Below are 11,082 nucleotides of genomic sequence, written 5' to 3'. Positions count from 1 at the left end.
CAACATTCAGGTAGCTTATGTTGATGCAAAACGAACAGATGAACCCTGATTTGAGTTTTGATTTGTTGGTTTAGTTTTTATCTTAGTTGAAATTCCTTTGAATTTCTTGTTATGGTTAATATTAGTTACCTGATTTTGTGTTTATTGTTCAGAATCACTATCATATTCATTGATAAATGAGTAGTTGCAGTTTAGTAGAGTGAGTGGAGCTGAAAGCTTAACGAGAGTTGTAGTATTTATCTTTGGATTGTTCTCTGAAACCCTAAGTATTTCACAGTCAAATAACTAGAATGGTATTCACATTGTGGTGGGAGACCTGTGAAGCACTGACACCAGTAATAATTTGAAAAAAATGTATAAATTAAATCTTACAAGTGCCGGTGTGGTTTTGGACACCCGCACTGACACATATACCCTTTTTCAGAGGTGTCAGTGCTACAGAGTGGGAGACACATTTTTGCGGGAGACGCTGACATGATTGACTGAAGTGATGAATCCTTATTGGTTTTTTTATATTTTATTTTTATCTCCTATGCAATTTCGTATTTGATTCTTGTCAAAATTTACAATAGAAAACTCCTTTCATGGTATGAGTTTCTATTTAAGAAATTGTGGGGGAAGCTGCCCTCAATTTCCCGGCCTTAGATTGGTCCCTAATTGGCTAGACTATTTGATCAATCGTTTGTGTTGTTGTGTGTATTTATTTGTTTGTTTACTTTAGAGCTAGTTTTGTTGTTTAACATTTATGTAATTGTTTTGTGGTTTATGCTAAGGGAAATGCTACCTGTCATGAAAAACGTTATCACGATAACATCACGATGCTGATGCTGCTTTATTAATACCCTCCCTACTTTTATTAGAGATATCCATGTATTTCATTAAAAGCCAATATCTAATCGTTAAAAACTGTTCGTGATGGATTATGTCGCGAGAAATAGCACCGCTCTTAAGCTAAACTCTTTATTAGATATGTCATATGTGAGCTATTTACGAACCGATAATTAGCTATAGAGAATCTCAAAATCATTTATAGTATTCGAGATGCTAAATGCTTATCATTGTCTGTCTTAATTTATTTGTGTAATTTGCATTTGTATTATTTTGTTTGTAATCTAATGCTATAACTACTATTATTATTCATATTTGGCACTTTGTTGCAAGTGCAAATCAACTAATCTTCAGCTTGAAAGGAGGTTGTTTGATTGAATGTATCTTGAGATTGATCTGATAAGTAAGAGTAAGTGTGGCAAATACAATACCTTGCTTGCAAATGGTGCTATGCTAGGTAGGATGCAAGAACAAACCTGTTAAATATATTCATAGATATTCTTACATCAACCATTGTCAATTGATTTTTGGTTCAATTATATATTTGGAGAGGATGAGATTCTGAATCAATTGTCCAAGAAAGTAAGGTTTCAAGGGGATATGGGCACTGTTGTCTAATTATTTAGAACTTTGTTTTCTTTTTTACATCTGCTTCCTCTGTTGCTATTTGGTCTATCTCATTAATATAAAGTATTGATTCTTTTTCCTCATCTCTTATGGATACAGTGAAGATACTAACAAAAGAAGGTCTCAAAGAAATAAGGATTTTAAAGATGTTGAGAAAGCATCACATGTTTCCTTCCAAGATAGGGCGATAAATTGCAAGCCGAATTGGAAATTTGTTCTGGTTGTTATTATATTGGGAACCTTGCTTACAATTTTCCATCCTCCAGCTGTTTATAATACTGATCACATCTCAAACTCTATATCACGGTATGCCTATGCATTCTTCTTACCATGCTTTTACATTCTATTGCACCATCTTAAGTCTTAGTTCTTTCATGCCATTGTATTAGTTTCGTTTCTAAATTTGGTCCATTCTTAAAACATGTAGTTTGCTCACGGATTCTTTCATCCCTTTAAAGCATAGAGCATTAATTTACAGTAGTTAGGATATATCTGTCTTCCTACTTACAACTCTTCAAAGTTCAAAGCATGCATCCTTGTGAGTTTATTTCTTGTCACCTCACTTTGTAATACAGTAACAAGGTTGTCAAATATTGCGGCTATAGCATAGCGGAAGTTGAACAAATCATTATTACAAAGTGTTGCGATCTATAGTGGAGCAATAGATTTGTAGCGGCACGCAATTTGAGCAAATAGCTGCGATCCACTATTGACAACGCTGAATGACAATTCATTTGTCCAAATAGTAAATAGTGATTTTTATTTATTTTCTTCTCTTTGCATCTTATTATGTTTTTTTTATTTTTTTGTGTTGGCAGGTCAACAATTGTAAACAACAGGAATGGAGAGTTCGGTGGAACTGATCCCCGTTATGTATCATTTCTAAATATCGACTGGAACCAAATTACTAATGTTCTTGAAAATTTGAAGGATAAGGAGACATATCAGGGCGTTGGCTTACTAAACTTCAATGACAGTGAGATTGACCACTGGAAGCAGCTGGTACCAGAAAGCGAGCATGTAGTCCTTCACCTGAACTATGCTTCAAATAACATCACTTGGGAAGACTTGTATCCTGAATGGATAGATGAAGAAGAAGAATACGAGTTTCCTACTTGTCCATCACTACCTAGGATTCAGGTACCAGGAAAACCACGGCTTGATCTTATTGCTGTTAAGCTTCCTTGCGACAAGTCAGGGCGCTGGTCAAGAGATGTAGCTCGTTTGCATCTGCAGATTGAAGCAGCAAGACTTGCTGCTACTTCCAAAGGGCTTCGTCCAGTTCGTGTGCTTTTTGTGACTGATTGTTTCCCAACTCCAAATCTATTCACTTGCAAGGATATTATAAAGCGTGAAGGGAATGTCTGGCTTTATGAACCCAACTTGCATAAACTCAGAGAGAAGCTGCAGTTACCAATTGGTTCATGTGAACTATCAGTTCCATTCAAGGCTAAAGGTCAGATTCTGATGACATTTTTTTTTTTTACTTTCATGCTTGGTTTACTCAGTGTCCTTATTCTTTTAGCACTTCAATGTTAATGAACACAATAGATACTAGTCAAGGTGTCCATTGAGTACCGGAACTGAATATTGAAGAAAACAAAGTATTATTGGTGAGTGTTTTCCCGACTCATGTTGCTAATTCAAGAGATCAGGACCTTACCTCCCATATTTTTAAAATCCTACAAGCCGAACACTTTTCCCGACTCGGAGATGTTGCTAATTCAAGAGATCAGGACTCTACCTCCCATATTTTTAAAAGTCCTACAAGCCGAACACTTTTCCTTTCTGGTTTTTTTACATCGTACATCCTACATATCTAACTTCCTCAACGAACTGATTATTTAGTGCTTATTTCAGAGAAAGCATGAACTTAAAATTTAATTGCGGATTCATTCCCATTGTCTGGTATATTTAAGTATAAAAACATGTCTTAGGTTATACTAGTACATTTTAATCTTGATGTATTCCAAAAAACCAATATAGGGCTTTTGAAAGTGTACTATTTCACTCCCTTTGAATATATTTATCAGAGACTAACCGTCTTACATTTGACAGAAAATTTTCACTCCGAAAGGGCACACCGAGAAGCTTATGCAACAATCCTGCACTCTGCACATATATATGTTTGTGGAGCTATTACTGCTGCTCAAAGTATTCGAATGTCTGGTTCAGCACGTGATCTCGTGATTCTTGTTGACGAAACAATCACTGATTATCATAGGGGTGGTTTGGAACAAGCTGGATGGAAGATTCATACTATTAAAAGAATCAGGAATCCGAAAGCAGAACCAGAGGCATATAATGAGTGGAACTACAGCAAATTTCGTCTCTGGCAGTTAACTGATTACGACAAAATCATTTTCATTGATGCCGACCTTCTTATACTCAGAAATATTGATTTCCTTTTTGAGATGCCTGAAATATCAGCCATAGGAAACAATGCTACACTGTTCAACTCAGGTGTAATGGTGGTTGAACCGTCGAACTGTACATTTCAACTACTAATGGATCACATCAATGAGATTGTGTCCTACAACGGCGGGGACCAGGGCTATCTTAATGAAATTTTCACATGGTGGCATCGTATTCCGAAACACATGAACTTCTTGAAGCACGTCTGGGAAGGCGATGAAGAAGAGAAAAAGGCGACAAAAACTCGTCTCTTTGGAGCTGATCCACCAACCCTCTATGTCATCCACTATCTAGGTAATAAACCATGGCTTTGTTTCCGTGACTACGACTGCAACTGGAACGTGGACATTCTGCAGGAGTTTGCGAGCAATGTAGCTCATGCAAGGTGGTGGAAGCTTCATGACGCAATGCCAGAAAACTTGCAGAAGTTCTGTTTGCTTAGGTCCAAGCAGAAGGCGGCATTGGAGTGGGATCGTAGACAAGCCGAGAAAGGTAACTACAGCAATGGTCACTGGAAAATCAAGATTAAAGACCCGCGATTGAAAACGTGCTTCGAGGATTTCTGCTTCTGGGAGAGTATGTTATGGCATTGGGGTGAAAAGAATTGGACAGATAACTCTACTGTTAACATTTCGCCACCTGCTGTCAAAACCAAATCTCTATCTTCTTTATGAGCTTAATTTCTCTTCATACTTCGAATATAATGTTTGCACAGTGTGATTTGATTTCTTTCTATAGTCTTATACTGTAAACAAAATATGATTGCTATATTACACTTGGGCCAATATTATGTTGCAGCTAGTCATTATTCTTTTTTAAAGATTTATAAAATACAGTTATGTGCAAATGAATACACTTTTTGTTTTCAATTTTTGTTACTAATCATTGAGTTTTCTAAGAAGTATGAATATAGAATTTGACATCGACAACCTTGTTTTTATACATCGTACAGAATACACAGTTTTCCAACGTCACATACAGCAAAGATCGAGATCCTACCAATTTTTTATATAAAAACACAACAGATCAGCAAGTACTACGAAGCAAAAATAAGTTAATTCTAAAAAAATAAGAACAAGCAATAGAAGTAAAATAAGCTAAGAAAGTCCAATGAGAAGTGTTTTCCACTTCAAACAATCTTTGAGAAACTTTGCACGAAAGTACCAACAATTTTTTTCTTATAAAGCCACACTTCAAGTCAATAGTACACTCAAATCACAAGATATTCAAAACAAACATCAACTTTTTATAACATCATCAAATATTGTACAAAAGAACCAAAATGGCCTCTATTCAACCCAACTTCTATTTTCCTTACCCTCTCAACCCTCCACCTTCACCTTTCCACCCTTTTAACCCTCCACCATCTCATTCCTTCAAATCTCCACCACCATCACCACTATCACCACCATCTCATTCATTTCCTCCACCTCCTCCACACGGACACCCTCCACCACCGTCATCTCATCCATTTTCCCCTCCACCACCACAAGTCCGCCCACCACCGTCTCATCCATTTTCCCCTCCACCACCACACGCCCACCCACCGCCGTCTCCACATCACCCAATTTCCCCTCCTCTACCACCACACATCCGCGCACCCCCACCACCATTTCCACCTTCTCCCTCTCCATACCACCCTACCGTCATTATCATTGTGATCATCGCATCTGGTGGGATTGCCTTGCTTTCAATGCTCGCCTTTGCATTATTTTGCTGCATCCAAAAGAGGAAGAAGAAAACACAAGAAACCGATATGGTTCACATCGATGAACATAAAAAGGTTACAGAAACAATTGTTCCTGGTCCTTTTGGAAAACCAACAGTGGTGATTTCAGTCGAAGATGATGTTCATGTTGATGAAGTAATCAAGAAGAATGAAGCAGTTGGTCATGGTTTACATGCTGAAGCATCTAAAGCTGAATCAAGTCAAGACAATGCTACTACTAGTAGTAATGAAAGTGCAACAACTACTACTTCTCCTGGTCGTGAACATCATGGTATTTATCCATAAATTAAGAACAAACCTTCATGGGGGAAGTGTTGTGTGTATATTCCCAAAGAGAATTATATATCCTCGTACATGGTATCCAAACAAAGGATACTATTTCACCTAAATTGCTTTCATGAATAAATATATATCATTCATTTTTCTTTTCCATTTTGGTTTAATAAACCATTCATTTGTAAAATCTCCTTCTAACAAAAGTATATTTAATTTGAATTTGAATATATTCGATTATTGCCTCTCATAAGATTTTATTTTTGCTACATTCCTCTTAAGCTAATTTTATACTGTAACTAATTAACAACCTTTGCAGTTACATTGTAACTAATTTTATTTTGGTTTAATATAATTCTTGTTGAGTAGCCACGACTTCTAAAATGTAACACTGTTGAACTCAATAATTAAAATTCTTATGGAATTGTATGAGTTTTCTTTTTTCAAAGAAAGCAAAGCAAAGGTGGAATGCAAACATGATTAAACTAAAAAATTCAAAAGTGAAACGGACAACCGTGCTTCCGCTCCACGTATTGGGGACATCCAAATCTCTAATTTTCTCGAGAACTCTGCAAGAGACCGAAGGAAGATTTTCATGCCCAAATTTAGGGTTGTACCGGGCTCTAAGGGTAATTTCCACGAAGTCCGAGCAGGAAATTTATAATTTGTCTCCCGACTTAACATCGTCTCACGTTCCCTTTTGCGAGACTCATACCGAGACGGCGGCGTCAAGATACCACAAGTTCGTAGTTAATGACGTCTGAATAAGTTCGTAGTTAACGCCGAACGCCAATCCAATATCGGGTGCATCCTGTAATTTCCATTTGATTTACCAGGGCCTCCACCGACCAGACTGCAAAGTAGAGGTCCACTTAAAAATACTCAGAGAAAAGTCTCAGGCCTCAGTCACAAGGAAATCGGTCAGTATCAGCATCTGAAAACCAGTCAGCATTCTCGTTCCAAAAGAAAGACTGAACATGCTTATTAAAGAGGACAGATATCTATTTGGGGTGGATACCCCCTCCGTAACAGGAGGATGCATAACACCCCAAAATCCCAGGGAGGGACGGATACCAAGATTCTGGCACCCCATTTAAATAATGAAGTGCTTCAAAGCGCAAAGCACATTCAACTCGAATCATAGAGGAGACAACTATAACTAAAGACTTAGGATTCAGTCTGGTCACTTCGAGGTCGCCGATGAAAGTTATCCACCTTGTCATTTCATTATTTATTTGTAACAAATTCAATTCATTATTAACATCAATATATATATATATATATATATATATATATATATATATATATATATATATCCTTTTTTCTGTTGTGTGTTTCTTTGTCGCTCTTCCTACTAGAAGGTCTGGAATGGGAGAACCATGACAAAGTGAACGAATACTTAAAACAACTCTGCGATTCTAATATGTACTTAACACACATCGCGATTCCGATACAACCTAAGTGTATTCTAAACTCGTTGTGTTTTCAATATAGACTTAACGCATTTTTGCGAATCTGATACGGCTTAAAGCACACTATGCGCCCGGTTGTGTATTAAATACGAACTTAATACATTTTTACGATTCCGACACAGCTTAAACACATATCAGATGCAACTGTGTATCCGATCAAGCGCACACCTCACTTCCAAGGCTTATTAAACGCACTTCTACGTAGCTGGCGCACCCCCTCAGATTTAGCCAATCCAAGGGCATACATGGTGGAGCCTAGAGACGTCCACCTCGATCCGAGCCAAACCCCGGGGGAAAGGACAAGATCCTACCCTTGGCCGGGAAACGGTCCTTTGTGACACGAAGCACAATTCAAAATACGATAACATGGCCTCGACTTTGCTGATTACGGGCATTGTTCGGGAAGCGCAAAAAAATCGTCACGTGCAATGTATGTATATTCAAAGAAATACACAATTACAAAAAATTCTAAAGACAAGATGAACATGGCATCGAGAAAATCATTGGATACTTAAGAAAAATGATCAAATCTGAGATCAAATGAGAGAAATTGATGAATAAATCAACAAGATAATTGTATGAAAAGCAAGACAAGTGAGCGAAGAGACGAAAAGAATAATTGTACTAAGAGGCCCCCTTTATATATGCAAGCAAATAAGAAAGTCTACAGCTAAAAGTATAGGGAAGTTCAAAAGATAAAATCTACGGTTATAATTAACCTCGATATCACAAAGACACTTGATTGCTCTAAGTAGCGTCACCATTCTCTACTCTAGGGACCTAGAGCCACATGTCAGGTTGGCGTGACGAAACGTTTCAGTGATGAGATAAATATTCAATGTGCATGTTTCCACTCACCAGAATATTCTGCTATCTCGTTTCCTTAGATTGAAGACCTACCTAAGAAACTTAAGGTGTATATGAAGAACGACCAGAATAATACAATCCTCGTATCACTAGTTATAGCAAGGATTGGAGGGATAATTGTTAAGTACCGGCCAAGGCCAATAGAGCAGACCTAATTATGATGGCCCAACCCAAAGTGTCGTCTCGAAAAGCTAGTCAACAGGTTGAACCTCGTCGAGCAGCCAAACATCTAATGTCGACTACTCATGAATCAGCTAAAATCTAATAAGATAACCCCGACATAACATGTCGGTTTGAATATAAATTGTTTTAACCGTGTATCATATAGAAACACCACTACACCCCATTGCAAATATATTTTGATTCTCACACATATCTTTGACTTCACTAGTTCAACGTTAAAATGTCAACCTTACACATCTACCTCATTCCATCGCAGATGCTCTTTGCCACTTTTCGGAAAAATTCCCTCTCTCCCTATCCGATATATCATCCATCAGTAAGGCTGAATCTTACATTTTATTATTCATTTACCATTTTTATAAAAAAAAAAAATTAAGAAACACATTTTTAAAAGTAAAAGGTCAAATGCACTTTACCACCTTCATTTACTATTTAACTTTGAACATAATTTTTATTTTAATAATTTCATTTAAAAAAATCACAATATTTACTACATATTGTATTAACCAAATATTTGAAAAATACCATAAAATGCCGATATTCCCTCGGGCACACATCATCAAGACAAAACATGCTGATCCGATTTCATTATTTCATATAAAAAAATCTTACAATGTTATCTTATCTATAATTTCTTCCCCTAAAAAAAACTCAAGAAACATAACAAACCAAAAGTCCCATCTCTCATCCACACAAACAAGTACTGTAAAATTACAACCATGCAGCCATCAATTTCCTTTTCTCCTATATTAGACGCAAAGAACATTCTTCTAGCATCATATTCTCCACTTCCACTATCCAAATGTTGTGTCAAGATGAGTTCTTAACTTTGTGTCGACCCTCAAACTCAATTCATGTTTGATATCACAGTAGCAGTAATCAGGTAAATATAACTGTAAAACCAAACATGGACACTTTAAGTTTCAACTAAAACATTACAAAATTACTTCATTATTGAAAACCCAACTAAACTTGACACCCTGTGGCTTCATCTTCCGTGCCCGCGCATCAGCACGCTCTTGCAGCCTCCTAATCCTCGGCGCTAATCCACAAACATAATCTTGTACCTTTTTACCTTCGCTCGACAGTCCCTCCAACTTCTCCAATCTCCACCGTTCGACTAAAAACTCCAAGATATCAGCATAATCGTTAGCCGTGTAAACGCCAGTGCGTTGTGCTACGGCTGCAAAATGCTCAAATAGCTTAGGATCTTGTCCATCATACATAAGGTGTGCAGGCATTGTGATCTTTTTCTCCATCATATCACCAATGGCTACCATTGCTCCTGAGGGGTCAACTTCAAGAAGCTTCTCCACAATTTTTGAGTATGCATTCTCGTGACGCTTCTCGTCCGCTGCGATGGTACCACATATGCGCGCAAGCACTGGATCGCCTCCTTCTTTCGCTAAGCGAGCTGTGTTTCCATGTGATACAAATGTGGCTCGCTCTTGGAATGATGTGTATACAAATCCCAAATATGGGTTGTTTTCTGTTCCTGGGTCCTGTGTTCAATACAAACAGAAAATAATGTAAACATTATTTTAAGAGTAACACCTCTAATCTTAAAACTAGAACGGGGCGGGTACAAACCCTGCACTCCGGTATTAACTACCAACTTAACTATCAACTGAGCTGGTTTAACATTAGAGACTATAAATATTATGAAAATAGAAGAGAAAAAAAACTTACCATGCCAGCTCCAATAAGATACTGAACAGTTTTCTCAATCTTCTCCATATCAACCCTTCCAGAAAGATACAAGTAAGTCCTAAGCAAATCTCCATGCCTATTTTCTTCAGCAGTCCAAGCCCGTGTCCACACGGCCCACGGGCTTGGACTAGCGCCACTCTCATCACCAACTCCATCAAGACCATTAATCATACTCTGGTAAGTCGGAAGCGCGTCTTCCGTCACCATATCACCAACCAGCACAACAAAATACTCATCCGGAAGCTCTTTGGTTCGATCCCGAAGAGCTTTCACCTTATCGGTGAATTCATTGAACGGTAAAGAAGGATCAGGGAGAAAGCTCTGAGGCTGCCAGCATTGTTCCACGGGCTTTAAGAGTGGTAGTACAGACTCAGAAGCCCAGGTTTCAAGTGACTTGAAAATTTCGAGTTTTTCCGGTGGCATTGAGTGGGTTTTGGATAGTTTTAACGACGGTGATGCGGCGGCGGCGGTGGATTTTGGTGGTGGTAGGAGGTGGCGATGTGTTCGTTGGTTCATGGTTTTTGGAATGTTCCATGTTAAAGGAAGTGTTTTAGTGGAGTGACAAGTTTGAATATGCATGGTTTTGGTGTTTTGTTTTGTGTTGATATGTGTTGTTTGTTAAGGTACAAGTAGAAGTGAAACTAATGAATATTTGTAGGAAAGTTGAATAGTTATTACCCTTCTTCTTAGGACTAATTTACAGAAATGCCATGTTATGTTTATAAATTTAATAAAATGATTGGTTATGCCAAGGTTGAAATTACTAATCAGTAAGTTATTTTGTTATAATTGGGTGTATTTGGTTGGGAAAATAAAGAAATCATAAAGTTTAGGAAAATGATGGTTAGAAAAGAAAGGGTATAATTGTAATTGATGTACTTGTTTGGCATTGGGAAGACCATGTTTCAGTGGTAATAAAAGAAGATTTTGTAAAACAGGGGGTGCTCTGGTTTTGGTGGAGATCAGAGAACTATTGGA

At 37.6% G+C, this 11,082-nt stretch overlaps 3 protein-coding genes across 3 annotated transcripts; 2 read left to right on the top strand and 1 right to left on the bottom strand.

Annotated features, from left to right (window-relative positions):
• Window positions 1–1,525: 1,525 nt before the first annotated feature.
• On the top strand, window positions 1,526–4,739 carry LOC131596032 (putative UDP-glucuronate:xylan alpha-glucuronosyltransferase 3; the record flags this gene model as incomplete). Its single annotated transcript, XM_058868586.1, has 3 exons — window positions 1,526–1,761; window positions 2,274–2,911; window positions 3,514–4,739. Coding segments are annotated over 3 exons (1,905 nt in total), but the record flags the coding sequence as incomplete, so codon positions are not given.
• A 330-nt stretch (window positions 4,740–5,069) lies between these two features.
• On the top strand, window positions 5,070–6,116 carry LOC131596033 (protein TRACHEARY ELEMENT DIFFERENTIATION-RELATED 7A-like). Its single transcript, XM_058868587.1, has one exon. The coding sequence runs from the start codon at window positions 5,153–5,155 to the stop codon at window positions 5,882–5,884; it is 732 nt and encodes a 243-aa protein (XP_058724570.1). The 5' UTR covers window positions 5,070–5,152; the 3' UTR covers window positions 5,885–6,116.
• A 2,939-nt stretch (window positions 6,117–9,055) lies between these two features.
• Window positions 9,056–10,744, bottom strand: LOC131596031 (stearoyl-[acyl-carrier-protein] 9-desaturase 6, chloroplastic-like). Its single transcript, XM_058868585.1, has 2 exons — window positions 10,084–10,744; window positions 9,056–9,896 (listed from the first exon to the last, which is right to left on the bottom strand). The coding sequence occupies exons 1-2, from the start codon at window positions 10,681–10,683 to the stop codon at window positions 9,330–9,332; spliced, it is 1,167 nt and encodes a 388-aa protein (XP_058724568.1). The 5' UTR covers window positions 10,684–10,744; the 3' UTR covers window positions 9,056–9,329.
• Window positions 10,745–11,082: the final 338 nt, after the last annotated feature.

This window comes from Vicia villosa, linkage group LG4 (genome assembly GCF_029867415.1).
Source record: "Vicia villosa cultivar HV-30 ecotype Madison, WI linkage group LG4, Vvil1.0, whole genome shotgun sequence".
NCBI lineage: Eukaryota > Viridiplantae > Streptophyta > Magnoliopsida > Fabales > Fabaceae > Vicia > Vicia villosa.
Note: the sequence above shows the minus strand (reverse complement) of the source record. Positions and strands in the feature narration are given on the sequence as shown.

Bases quoted from the DNA above. Each gene is read 5' to 3' on its own strand.
- LOC131596033 (XM_058868587.1), top strand. From the start codon at position 5,153: ATGGCCTCTATTCAACCCAACTTCTATTTTCCTTACCCTCTCAACCCT.
- LOC131596031 (XM_058868585.1), bottom strand. From the start codon at position 10,683: ATGCATATTCAAACTTGTCACTCCACTAAAACACTTCCTTTAACATGG. The intron at 9,897-10,083 runs GTAAGTTTTTTT...TATTGAACACAG, and splicing joins ATCTTATTGGAGCTGGCATG to GACCCAGGAACAGAAAACAA.